The following is a 14,563-nucleotide window of genomic DNA, read 5'->3' on the forward strand; positions in this document are numbered from 1 at the left end:
CTCCTGAATATTCCCCAAAATGTGCAACCATAATTATAAGTAAACACTCCCGTTATTAGGTTGTTTATCTACATGAAAATAAAGTAATACAAAAATAAATGTAGGCCGATTTTGATGGTTATTTTCATGACAGTCTCTTCATCCATGACTGTCAGGTGCATGGTTATTCAATTACGTCACAGCCCTAACAGTGGTATACCGGTCATCCAGACCTGGGTTCAAATAGTATTTGTTTTCTTTCATGTACCCTGTTTAACCTGCCTGAAGTGCCAAGTGCAGTGGGGTTTGCACTTCTGTGACTGTTCCATTGGCAAACTCAGTATGTTTGGAAAGGGAATACGTTACCAATGGCAATATGTCAACAAAACTGGAGACACCTGTTGACACTGAAGTATATCCACAATAGCAAATACTCTTTGAACCCAGGTCTGTATGACTATTGCATGTACTGTAGGCAGGTGGGGGATATTGCAGGCAGTAAGTGGGCTACAGTTTGAGTGTGTTTATGCTTGACTGAGGTAAACACTGCATCGACAGGATCTCCCTGTGGTGTCATTAGAGATGAAGCAATCTGATGCGCTGTCTTCTGTTCCGTTTGGAACTGGATGTGTACACAGTCAGTTATTGAGGAGAATGCTTTAGAGGGGCTCTTTTTGTGAAGCGACAGTGTGTGGGTAAACCGTACCTGGGTGTGCGTGGCGTGTGTGTGTGTGTGCTACAGCAGTACTGTACATCCAAGTGAGTTCTTACTGTGAGAGCAGGCCAGTGGGACGCCAACAATTGCATTACTGTCAAAGGAAGTGACACGTGACTGACAAGCTGCTTCACTTCCTTCCCACCCAATTGGCCAATTAAATCTCTCTGGGTGTGTCTTTTATCATCTCTGACCATGGCCTTCCTGGTTTAATGAGCGTTATACTCTGGCAGTGCTCTTCCCATTCTAGATGATTTTTCCACTCATTTTTTTCCCCAGAAGTGTGCCCTTGGGAATTAACTTTCATGGATTTAAAAGCATAGAAATGGTGTGCATTGGAAGGTGGGAGTTTCCACCGTTTTGTTAAATCCATGCGAGAAAGTGCACACTTCAGGGGAAAGGTGGGGAATTGGGTCGCAGCCATAGTGCATTTGTTACTTAGTCTATAGGGAGCACAACACAGCGCCCAAAATGCAAACCCTGCCCCTCTGGCACTCCAGGCAAGCTCAGGTGAACACTCACAAGTATTTGAAAGACAACACTTTTTGAACCCAGGCACTGGTCTAGGGATCGCCGGTGTATGAGAACTTCTGAGCTGAGTAAGGATGTGTCTGTGCCAGGCTATTATGCCTACTGTCATACCGGCTTGGTATGTTAATAAGCATTGTAGACACTCATGCCTAATCCCCCTCCACTGAATGCCTAAAAGCCTACTCTGCCTAATTCGCTGGGTCTCAGACCTGTAACGCACACGATCAGTGTCTGGAAGACATGTCTATTGAATAGAGAGGCACGCTGATGGGATTTCTTTGTCCAGCTCAGCTATGGCAGAGCCACTAACGCGGCACAAGCTAATCATAACGAAAGCAATTTGTTCAAGGGGTAATAGACATGCCATCATGATGAGCTATTTTGCTAGGGTGAGGTTAGAGGTAGGATTGAAATTGGGGATGATGGTAGTTTGCAGTGGCATTTATCCAAAGAATAACAAAGATGTGGCCAACACAATTATAGGATTTTAAGTGTTTCAACATATCTATTATAAGCTTAATAGATTTTAGCATCGACGCTTAGGTTTGTTTAAAAAATGTACTTGAGCTAAATGTTGTTTTAACAGTGCTTAGAATTGGTGGGATAGGCTGTTTCACTCAATGATATGCAGTTTCGTCCTGAGTCAGGACAGTGATGTTAGGCCACCAGTCAATTCCACGATCAATACTGTCAGATCTGATTTAGCTGAAACTCCAACCCACCAGTCTCTCCTTGTTACTCAGTACAAGTACCCACTACTTATACAGTATCTGACCTCAACGTCTCACATGCTGGACTTTTTTAGCCCAGCAGACAATCTGCGCTGAAGCTTAACGTGCTTCACTCATTAGATCAGACGGTACAGGGGACGCCACAATAGCTGCTGGAAAACCAACCAAATGCCATGCAGAATTAATTCGATTAAATTAAGCGAGGGGCATCACTTTCAGGTTAATTGCCTGCGGTTGTGACGTTCATCGCAGCGGCCCAACTGCTCGCACTCTGCGTCCGAACTCTAATAGGCAGATGGCTGGGTGGGCTCACTGGACTGTTAAATGCCATTAACATGGACCCTACTGTTGTAGCCTGCTGTTGTCACGCTGACTGTCTGAGATATTCATAGCTAAATTAAATCATTTTAAATGGCAAAGGGATCAGGTTTGACGTGCTTGGTCTGACGTTCTTTTGGTATTTTGGGTGCTGTTTTCATCAACTCTCGTTGTCTGGAATAAGCCAGGTCCCAGCTCTGTTTGTTTTGGCCAAATCCTATGGTCGTTGTCAACCGGGCCGCGCTAGATTTGGGATGACTTTGACAGGCAGAATCAGGAATCAAAGGCCTGAAAGAATAATAAATAAAAAAAACGGGTCGAGTGAGGCGACCACAAAGTGAGCAGAATTGTGAGGCTTTGACCGTGGCGGCAAGGGTAAGCCAGACATGCATACCGGGTCGACCCTCTAGACTTCATTGTTAGCTACTTAGCGTGGTCGCCCTGAAGATGTAGCGAGGACGGCGGTAAACAGAAATAAACCGACTAATGGGCTCAATGTTTACCTCTCCGCTCCCGAAGTCTATCCATTCAGAATGCAGCGGAAGAGAGGGAGCGAGAGAGACGGTGATAGGCGCATTCCCTCGCTCTAGGGGAAGGGGGCAAAGAAAGACTCAGTTCCATACACAAAGAAAGAGAACTGGCAGGAGTTCCCGATTTTATTTTTTCTCTCTCCACTACTTGCGTCTGTTTATAGCGGGCAGTGTCCATCTGGTCTGTGTGTTTCTGGGGTCACTTAGCTGTTATAAAACCCTTATCCGTTGATGTGTATAGGAATAATCGAATTAGCCTTGTAGGCTATTAGTTAAATGGAGCTGCATTCGATAATGCTTGTCTAGTGAAATAGCTTTAACAACATCATATCTCCTCGTTCTGATCTATAATTGGGTGAGGATAGGATCGAAAGATGTCTATCGTTCTATATTTTTATTGCTAACCAAAAGGTAATAAATCAACTGATAAACCAATGCATTGAAGGGGAAGGGTAGGGCAAGAATTATTCCTCTTTCATTCAGCAGCAATTTCCATCCTCGGCAGTCTCGACCTCGTTTCACTGAAATGTCAGATGTTTCTAAAAATGAGCTTAGCCTGTCAGTTGTCCCCTCTAAAACTATGTTTGTCCCAAATGGCATCATATTCTCTATAGTGCACTACTTTTGAACAGGACCCATATATGGTGCCATTTGGGACACAATACTGTGCTGTCTGTTCTTGTTTCCAGCGTTGGCTCAGCAGCACATTGCATCAACAAACATCAGACTCAAACAATCACCTTTTGTGGGCTGAGATGCAGATTTGTTATTTTCGGAAACCTGTGAATGCAGCCAGCATCAGTGCTTTCTGTGGCTATATTCCAATTAGCGCTATGCTTTAGCTCAGTGGTCACCAACCGGTCGATCGCGGACTGGTCAATCTCCAAGGCATTCCTAGTCGATCACCAAACATTTGTGTACAGAAACCACGACAAAGCCTTGCCTGCCATTTTTATTTTATTCGTTTAGCCTTGCTTGCGTAGCTGCACTTCATTCAGAGTTCCCATTTTTTTAATCCATTTTATGTCTCTGAAGGTAGAACTCCGCTTAACCCGCAGGCCCAGAGAGCAAATCAAGTGCACCTATAGGCCTACAGCTGGCCAATCGGATAGCTCAGACCTCCCAATCTGCACAGTTTCCCGGAGCCATTGACTGTGAAAGAAGCCTCGAACGCAAAGTAAAATTGGTACTGTGAGATTAAAAAAAACTTTTAAAACCATGACGAGCGACTCAACGAATACAGCAAAGAGCTGCTGTTTGAGTAAGTTCATGTTTAAGTTGTTATTCAGCACTGTCAACACTTATAAACCATAAAATGCACGTTCTCCCTAATTCCACTCATGCTACAACCAGCTGCAATGAATGAGCAGGGTTCTGATAAACTTGCATTATTATTATAGGCTTGTCTTTTTTAAAAATTTTATATACACTGCTCAAAAAAATAAAGGGAACACTAAAATAAACACATCCTAGATCTGAATGAATGAAATAATCTTATTAAATACTTTTTTCTTTACATCGTTGAATGTGCTGACAACAAAATCACACAAAAATAATAAATGGAAATCTAATTTATCAACCCATGGAGGTTTGGATTTGGAGACACACTCAAAATTAAAGTGGAAAACCACACTACAGGCTGATCCAACTTTGATGTAATGTCCTTTAAAACAAGTCAAAATGAGGCTCAGTTGTGTGTGTTTGTGTGTGGCCTCCACGTGCCTGTATGACCTCCCTACAACGCCTGGGCATGCTCCTGATGAGGTGGCGGATGGTCTCCTGAGGGATCTCCTCCCAGACCTGGACTAAAGCATCCACCAACTCCTGGACAGTCTGTGGTGCAACGTGGCGTTGGTGGATGGAGGGAGACATGATGTGCTCAATTAGATTCAGGTCTGGGGAACGGGCGGGCCAGTCCATAGCATCAATGCCTTCCTCTTGCAGGAACTGCTGACACACTCCAGCCACATGAGGTCTAGCCTTGTCTTGCATTAGGAGGAACCCAGGGCCAACCGCACCAGCATATGGTCTCACAAGGGGTCTGAGGATCTCATCTCGGTACCTAATGGCAGTCAGGCTACCTCTGGCGAGCACATGGAGGGCTGTGCGGCCCCCCAAAGAAATGCCACCCCACACCATGACTGACCCACCGCCAAACCGGTCATGCTGGAGGATGTTGCAGGCAGCAGAACGTTCTCCACGGCGTCTCCAGACTGTCACGTGCTCAGTGTGAACCTGCTTTCATCTGTGAAGAGCACAGGGCGCCAGTTGCGAATTTGCCAATCTTGGTGTTCTCTGGCAAATGCCAAACGTCCTGCACGGTGTTGGGCTGTAAGCACAACCCCCACCTGTGGACGTCGGGCCCTCATACCACCCTCATGGAGTCTGTTTCTGACCGTTTGAGCAGACACATGCACATTTGTGGCCTGCTGGAGGTCATTTTGCAGGGCACTGGCAGTGCTCCTCCTTGCACAAAGGCGGAGGTAGCGGTCCTGCTGCTGGGTTGTTGCCCTCCTACGGCCTCCTCCACGTCTCCTGATGTACTGGCCTGTCTCCTGGTAGCGCCTCCATGCTCTGGACACTACGCTGACAGTCACAGCAAACCTTCTTGCCACAGCTCGCATTGATGTGCCATCCTGGATGAGCTGCACTACCTGAGCCACTTGTGTGGGTTGTAGACTCCGTCTCATGCTACCACTAGAGTGAAAGCACCGCCAGCATTCAAAAGTAACCAAAACATCAGCCAGGAAGCATAGGAACTAAGAAGTGGTTACCACCTGCAGAACCACTCCTTTATTGGGGGTGTCTTGCTAATTGCCTATAATTTCCACCTGTTGTCTATTCCATTTGCACAACAGCATGTGAAATTTATTGTCAATCAGTGTTGCTTCCTAAGTGGACAGTTTGATTTCACAGAAGTGTGATTGACTTGGAGTTACATTGTGTTTAAGTGTTCCCTTTATTTTTTGGAGCAGTATATATCGAGGAGTATTTCACTTTCTCTGGTCATAGGAGCAACAACATGAATTGGTGCATGAGGCAGAAATAATGCAGTGCGACTTGCGTTTCGCCATCAGCTGGAAGACTGTGCCCTTTTCTCAGCGGAGGAAGGGAGAGTGAGATGCAGCCTCGCCGCTGCTCCCCTCCCTCCCCTCAGACTGACCACCAGAACAACGTTGGCAAGGCAATTCAAGCATAGCCAATATGCAGTGATAATGTACTGGGTCGTAGCCTACTGCACAAAGCTACTTTTAATTGGATAATGTAGCGTAGGCTTACGTTTTTGTCATGTAAAAAAAATAAATATGTGCGGTAGATCTCAGCTCGCACTTTGACTCAGTGATCTTGACTCTTAAGGTTGGTGACCACTGCTTTAGCTAGATCTTAACTATACCACATTCAAATGACTTAATACGATGATTCACTAGACCAGTAGCTCGCCAAACAATTCTGAAAGTACATGCAATTTTCACGTGTTCAACCGCAACCTGTCATAAACAAATCGCACAAGTATCAGACACTGCAAGCTCTCACCTATCTAGTCACCGCAACATTGACATGATCCCACACCTGGTTAGCCACTTGGCTTAAAAAGCCATACTTTACACTATCTGCCATTAATTCCCAGCAATTTTGCCCCTTTTTGTCTGTGGTGCGGACGGTTGTATATCACTCCGTGTGTAGCCAATAGTGATGGTTGTTTGCGAACAAGCTGCTCTTTTTGAACGGCACTTTTTGAACGTCAAATCCCATATGTGAAAGATGTTAATTTGACTCCCTACTTTTACAATTATTTTTTTTTGAGCTCGATACATCAAATCTGCAGATAAATTATAAAAACATTATCTGAAGATGGTAATTCCTCAGTGCAGAAACAATCTAATGATTTAAGCAATGACATCGACTCAGAACATCCACTTTCGTTGTTTCTCTATGAACAATTGTAACGTTGAGTAAAAAATGTATCTGAACATCATTTGGGGGAAATATAAATATCATTTGCGAAAATAAATCAGATTTTTATAAAAAAATTTATTAACCATTATTTTACCAGTTAAAGACAACACATAGTGTACAAGAGACAGTAGTAGTGCACTAAGGAGCTGGAGAAGAATATGCCTATTTGACGCTAGAAAAAAAGAGTAGCTTGGCTGTGTTACATTTTTTTTAAAGTAGCTCTCATGCTAGATGCAGTAGATGCTCACTTGTTTTTAGTTTTTGCAATAGCATTGTGCACCATACATTCCAAGGCAAAGTGTGGTCTATATAATGTCAACTCTCTTTCGCTGTTTCTTTCAGGGCCAAAGGTAATGGTGAGGCAGAAGTAACGGTGACAAGAGGAACAAATCGACAACCGAAGAAGATTCTGAATCTGTGTGTCAGATTTCCAGTATGTGTGATGGCGTGAATGGCCTTTGGTCTTCTTCTCGCCTCCCTCAGACATCCCTCTTCCTTCTCGCCCTCATCTAACTCCCACCGCCACCCTCATCTCACCACCACCATTTTTGTACCATGAGAGGATCCGCCCAATTCTCGGTGAGTAGTAAGCCCGTGGCGTATCGGCGCCACTGAGCGCTGTGCCGCGTGAGGGCCCCCCCCCCCCCCGGCGGCCTCTCGCGGAATGGCTTCTCTGGACCTGCCCTACCGCTGTCCTCGTTGCGGGGAGCACAAGCGCTTCCGGTCGCTGTCCTCCCTCCGTGCCCACCTGGAGTACAACCATACCTACGAGACGCTCTACGTGCTCTCCAAGTCCAACAGTGTGTGCGACGCAGCTGCGCTACTCCCCCTGGTGGCCGACGGAGACCTTCTCCTCGCTCCTTCAGTCCCCGGCGTTAACCACAGCAACAACATTAACGACCCCTTCGACGGTCTTCAACTCCGGTCTTCCGCCTTCAGGGACTTCAAGGAGCGCCGCTTCCAGTGCCGCGAGCTTCCCTGCCCGGACGACCTCGGCGGTTTATCCACAACTTCCAACGCCGCGGCTCGCTACATCCCCAATGTAGAGTTCCCCCTGGGGGAGATCTTTGTGAAGAAAGCCATGAGCGCAGCCGGGGACCCCCACGGCAACCAAAGCACGGCCGTGGCAGTGGCGGCGAATGTGGCTGCGAGCGCGGTGGAGGCGGCCTATGAGGAGGGCCTGGCCAGGCTGAAGGCAAGAGCCTTTGAGCGTCTGGAGCTGGACGAGAGGCTGGAGAAACTCTCAGAGGAGGTAATGGTAATCATCTTATTTCAGTGTTTCCCAAACCTCTCCTTGAGTGCCCCTAGCCATTCCACTTATTCAATGTATACCAGCACTACCACGCCTATTCACCAAGCTCATTAATTGAATCAGGCTAGTTCTGGAATACTAATATGTGGAACTGCTGAGAATACTCAAGAGGTTTGGGAAACATTGATTTTATTAAATTTCTTCCCACCACTACCCCTCTTTGGAAGAGAAAAGTAAAATATACTGCTCAAAAAAATAAAGGGAACACTTAAACAACACATCCTAGATCTGAATGAAAGAAATGATCTTATTAAATACTTTTTTCTTTACATAGTTGAATGTGCTGACAACAAAATCCCACAAAAATAATCAATGGAAATCCAATTTATCAACCCATGGAGGTCTGGATTTGGAGTCACACTCAAAATTAAAGTGGAAAACCACACTACAGGCTGATCCAACTTTGATGTAATGTCCTTAAAACAAGTCAAAATGAGGCTCAGTAGTGTGTGTGGCCTCCACGTGCCTGTATGACCTCCCTACAATGCCTGGGCATGCTCTTGATTAGGTGGCGGATGGTCTCCTGAGGGATCTCCTCCCAGACCTGGACTAAAGCATCCGCCAACTCCTGGACAGTCTGTGGTGCAACGTGGCGTTGGTGGATGGAGCGAGACATGATGTCCCAGATGTGCTCAATTGGATTCAGGTCTGGGGAAGGGGCGGGCCATTCCATAGCATCAATGCCTTCCTCTTGCAGGAACTGCTGACACACTCCAGCCACATGAGGTCTAGCATTGTCTTGCATTAGGAGGAACCCAGGGCCAACCGCACCAGCATATGGTCTCACAAGGGGTCTGAGGATCTCATCTCGGTACCTAATGGCAGTCAGGCTACCTCTGGCGAGCACATGGAGGGCTGTGCGGCCCCCCCAAAGAAATGCCACAACACCATGACTGACCCACCGCCAAACCGGTCATGCTGGAGGATGTTGCAGGCAGCAGAACGTTCTCCACGGCGTCTCCAGACTCTCACGTCTGTCACGTGCTCAGTGTGAACCTGCTTTCATCTGTGAAGAGCACAGGGCGCCAGTGGCGAATTTGCCAATCTTGGTGTTCTCTGGCAAATGCCAAACGTCCTGCACGGTGTTGGGCTGTAAGCACAACCCCCACCTGTGGATGTCGGGCTCTCATACCACCCTCATGGAGTCTGTTTCTGACCGTTTGAGCAGACACATGCACATTTGTGGCCTGCTGGAGGTCATTTTGCAGGGCTCTGGCAGTGCTTCTCCTGCTCCTCCTTGCACAAAGGCAGAGGTAGCGGTCCTGTTGCTGGGTTGTTGCCCTCCTACGGCCTCCTCCACGTCTCCTGATGTACTGGCCTGTCTCCTGGTAGCGCCTCCATGCTCTGGACACTACGCTGACAGACACAGCAAACCTTCTTGCCACAGCTCGCATTGATGTGCCATCCTGGATGAGCTGCACTACCTGAGCCACTTGTGTGGGTTGTAGACTCCGTCTCATGCTACCACTAGAGTGAAAGCACCGCCAGCATTCAAAAGTGACCAAAACATCAGCCAGGAAGCATAGGAACTGAGAAGTGGTCTGTGGTCCCCACCTGCAGAACCACTCCTTTATTGGGGGTGTCTTGCTAATTGCCTATAATTTCCACCTGTTGTCTATTCCATTTGCACAACAGCATGTGAAATTTATTGTCAATCAGTGTTGCTTCCTAAGTGGACAGTTTGATTTCACAGAAGTGTGATTGACTTTGAGTTACATTGTGTTGTTTAAGTGTTCCCTTTATTTTTTTGAGCAGTGTTTATTTTTGTATTTTTCTCCCCCTTTTCCAGAATTTTAAAATGTTTTTTTTTACATATGTACCAAGAAACTCAAATAAAAAGTACTTCCCATCACCACCACTGGATTAGAACCAAGATCCCTCCTCCATTGCAGGTGGAGCAGAAGATAGCTGCACGTGTGGGCCGGCTGCAGGCGGAGCTGGAGAGGAAGAGCGGTGAGCTGGAGCGGGCCAAGCATGAGAGCGAGCGGCTTGGCCAGGAGAAACAGGACCTGGAGGACAAGGCATCGGAGCTCTCCCGCCAGGTGGACGTTTCGGTGGAGATGCTGGCCAACCTCAAGCAGGACCTGGTCAGCAAGGAGGAGGAGCTCACCCACAAACAACAGTGAGTCACACAATATGGTGGTTTACCTTTTAGTGTATAGGCTTAGTGTAGCTGTACTGTTACTACCAGAAGGATAGGAGTGTGTCAATCTGGCCATACATGTATTCGTACAAGTGGGCCAGGCAGAAAGTTTGCTATTACTCAGAATGTGCATCGGCGGTTCATCTTTTTTTCCCTACCCTCGGCCTGCTTGTTAGATATTATGCGTATTGATAGCTTGCAAGCTAACCAACGTCCTCGCCATTTGAGTTGTTTTGTAGTAGGCAAACAGGATGCAGCAGCGATGTAAATGATCAGACCGAAACATGCGAGGAGCGAGTGACGCAAGTGGACTGAGAAATACAGCTTCACTCTATCCAATCGGTGAAGGAGGGTAAACGTACAGCCCGCCCTTCTCTTTACAGACAGGCTAACTAGCCAGTTGAGTTCTTTAGACCATCTAGCACCTTGCACTTGACTGAAAGCTGCGCGCTGCCACCCGAAAATTATTTTTTTAAAGGAAAATACTCGGATCAGAATCGTAGTGAAATGGCCTATATCTGTAAATAAGATACTTGTTTTGTCTGACTACTCAACACCCCCCTACAGTATGAACGCACCCACAAACAGCAGTGAGTCTGATAATAGAGGCCTACTCTAAAACTTGAATGTATTTACCTACTGTAGCTCTTTACTGTTGCAAGTGAGTCAGACAATATACTGTACAGGTTTAGCTTCACAGTATTTTCTTAGTGGCTGTGATATCCCTGTGTGAGTTTGTGTTTATCTGGACCCTTGTGGATAATTGAGTCAATTTACAGAAGCTGCTGTTAGTGCCACATACCGAGACGGTTTGTACCCTGGTTTTCCTGCCAAACAGTCAGGAGGCATCACATTGTTTGACTTTAACTTTGATGTTTTGTGTCTAACTCCGTGTGTGTTTGCCTGGACCCTTGTGGATAACTCACAGCTGATGCTGGGTGCTTTGGTCTCTCTTCCTGTTCACACAGTTGTCCACAGCTGTATCAGTGTTACTGACGCATGGCTGAACTCTGAGGGTAAACAGAACAATGACCCTGACATGGATGGTACAACGCTCTCTTACGCTCCTTGCTCTCTTTCCCGCTTTCTTTTTCTCTCTTCCTCTCTCACTCTCTTTCCCTTTTTTCTCTCTCTCTCTCTCCCTCTCTCTCTCTCTCTCTCTCTCTCTCCCTCTCAGTCCACACACACACACACACACACACTCTCTCTCTCTTTTGATGGTGTGCTTCTCTGTGGACGTCCAGTTCTCCAGATGTGGCCTTGCTGCCGTCTCCATAACTCTCAGTGCCTGGAGCGTGCCTATTGGCCGCTGTCTCCATGTCACTCAGTGCTTCAGCATGCTCATTGGTCAGTCAGGCTGAAGGGTGGCTTGGACAGCAACATTGGGGCCAATAGGAGACAATTTTGACCAGAATCACAAAGGCTCAAACCACCTGGCCTACTGTGTTTGGGGCAGCTTCAACAAGGCATTGTCATCACACTTAATTCATTCAGGGCGGACGGGGAATATGAGCATAGCTGACACACTTTATCGTGGTGGTTCAGTTTAGGGTTCGTTTCATGTGAGTAAGATTGTCTCACTTAGATGGATTACGTCTTCAGTCATCGGATGGTTCTATAACGATTTAGAGTTTATAAAACATACGAATGAGCTTGTTAAACTAAGATTGAAAGTGGGCTATTTTTACAGAAACATATTGTGTCTAGTCAGCAGGAAGCAGATTGTGCAGTCATCCTTTCTACCTGTTCTTGATTTAGGCTGAAACTATTTATCAAAGTGCAGCTGCCTCTACTTTTGAACCCCGGGATGTCGTCTTTCATAACGCCCTTTGCTTTATCACAGGAAATAGTTTACTCATCACTGTGTTCTTTACCAAAAGGTTGTCTGGACCTCTTTTTGAAGTCAAGTAGATCACATTACGCTCTTTTTGTTTACAAAGCCCTGCTCCACGAGCTTCCGACTTACCTAACTTCACTGTTAAGATTTAAAATGACAAGTTAACCAACCCTGTGAACGGGTTTGATAACTCTGGAGACGCCTCTGGTGTCTACAGTTAGGTAAGTCAGCCTTTTTGTTTTCTTGCTCCACATGTTTGGAATGATCTCCAAAATACATTTTGAGTAGCTACTTTAGTGTCCCTTGGGCAGTTCGGCCAGTGAACAGAGGATTCTTATCATGAAGAAATGTTTTATTTTGTTGCCTGTTTTGTGTGTGTTTAGGTTTGCCCGTTCAATATATGTTCAGCTTTATTTTATTTGTTTTATAATGTATTTGATGTGTTTTATGAAATTGTATATGCAGGGCTTCCTTGTAAGAGATACCAGTCTCAATGGTGACTCCCTGATTTTAAATGAAAATGATTGGCACTGTAAGTTCAGCTTAGCTAGCATTAATGATGCATTGGAACGTTAGTAGAAGAGGCACAAAGAGCATCATTGCACAGTGTAGGATGTTAAAGCAACCCCTTCCTCTTCCTGTCTGTCCTTACCCCTCCCTCCCTCTCTCTAACTCGGCACTTAGTCTGCTTATTAGGGATAGATGATACGTTGGCTGTATGCAGACAGACGGACGGATAGATACTCCAGAGCAAGGCCTGGGAGGTCGTCATGGCCACATTACTGCCATCGCACATACCAATGCACACAGCGCGCGCACAGTTTCAATGTGGGGAACAAACAATTGATTCCCATTCAATGTCCTATTTTCCCTAAACCTAACTCCTAAGCCTAAAATAGCCTTTTTCCTTGTGGGGACTGGTGAAATGTCTCCACTTGCAATAATTTCTTATTTTACTATCCTTGTAAGGACTTCTGGTCCCCACAAGGATAGTAAAACCAAACACACACACACACACACAGCCTGCCAGTGTCGGTATATGAGAGCAGAGGCCCAAGGCCAACATCTCAGGTATTATGAGATGGTAATATCACTCAATTTTGAAAACTTTAAAAAAGTTTTTTTTTTAAATCTTGGTTGAGATTCGTTCTCTTTTTCAAGCTCGTTGTTTCAGCCTCCTTATTTTGATGTACGATATAACTTGCTCTTGGATAAAGTGTGTGTCTGCCAAATTACTATGTCGTTGTAAGAGTGATGAATATCCTGTCGCTAAGGCACCCTCTTCGAAGGTCATAGACACGACTACCATTTGTCTGAGTTGTTTTGACTTTCTCCGTTATGCCAAAGACATTGGTTGTGTACCTAATGGCACCCTATTCCCAATGAACTGACCTACTATTGGTGAGGTACCTGTGGTCCATGTTCAAAAGTAGTGCACTACATCGAGACTAGGGTGCCATTTGGGATGCACCCATTGGCTCTCCTTGCGTGGAAGAAAAGCTGGCTAACTCAACAGTAAGGTCTTTCTGACACTGAAGTGTAGGCTAGCTGCAGAGATGGAGAAAGCGCATCACAGACTGTGAATGTTCAGGGTAAGCCGCAAAAGATGACTCAGCGGTGTGGTTGACGATGGCTAAAAGATGGCCGCTGCGTCTTCTCAGCCTGATGGGAGATATAAGTTGTCGTATTAAATGATCATTTTAGGATATTTGTGAACCGTCTAGTGTCTTGAAAATTTGGTTTAGCCTGTTTCTACATAAAATGATGAAATTATATGGGCCTAATAAGCGTTATTAGCTCTCCTTGTCAAGGGAAGGTATCATTTTCTAGCTATTCAATTAGAGCGCAACCATTTATAGAATAGGCAAGCAGAGAAAGCCAACCTCTTTACTTCAACACAGTCAGCCACTACAGTCTGAAATAGGGTCTTTTAGACTAATTTGTGATAACATAAATAATTTCAGTGTTACGCAACTACAGTTTTGCCTCAAGATAAAAATGTGATATGTAGTTAAGCTAAGCCATCCCAGTAAGTTCAATGTTTCATCACGCGTATGTGGGTGCTCGCTAATAGACTGACAGATCGGAATTGAAAACCTAGGCATAATTTTTTTTCTCTTCTCAAGATGCTCCTTGCTATGGTATGTATGTATGTATGTATCCCTTTTTCAGGACCCTGTCTTTCAAAGGTGATTTCATAAAAATCCAAAACTTCACAGATCTTCATTGTAAAGGGTTTAAACACTGTTTCCCATAACCGTTCCACAGGTGCATGTTCATTAATTAAGACACTAACAGCTTAGAGACGGTAGGCAATTAAGGTCACAGTTATGATAACTTAGGACACTGAAGAGGCCTTTCTACTGACACCAAAAGAAAGATGCCCAGGGTCCCTGCTCATCTGTGTGAACGTGCCTTAGGCATGTTGCAAGGAGGCATGAGGACTGCAGATGTGGCCAGGACAATAAATTGCAATGTCCGTACTGTGAGACGCCTAGACAGCGCTGCAG

The 14,563-nt window shown here is 45.7% G+C and overlaps 1 protein-coding gene across 2 annotated transcripts in view; it reads left to right on the forward strand.

Annotated features, from left to right (window-relative positions):
- Positions 1 to 14,563, forward strand: part of fbxo41 (F-box protein 41) — a 111,269-nt gene that overhangs the window by 24,104 nt on the left and 72,602 nt on the right. For both annotated transcript variants that reach the window (XM_014195607.3, XM_014195608.3), the window contains exons 2-3: positions 7,104 to 8,013; positions 9,966 to 10,195. In XM_014195607.3, coding sequence (XP_014051082.1) covers positions 7,426 to 8,013; positions 9,966 to 10,195 — 818 coding nt within the window. In that variant the 5' untranslated portion in view covers positions 7,104 to 7,425. The remainder of the gene's footprint in view (positions 1 to 7,103; positions 8,014 to 9,965; positions 10,196 to 14,563) is intronic.

This window comes from Salmo salar, chromosome 04 (genome assembly GCF_965601325.2).
Source record: "Salmo salar chromosome 04, fSalSal1, whole genome shotgun sequence".
Taxonomy (NCBI): Eukaryota; Metazoa; Chordata; class Actinopteri; order Salmoniformes; family Salmonidae; genus Salmo; species Salmo salar.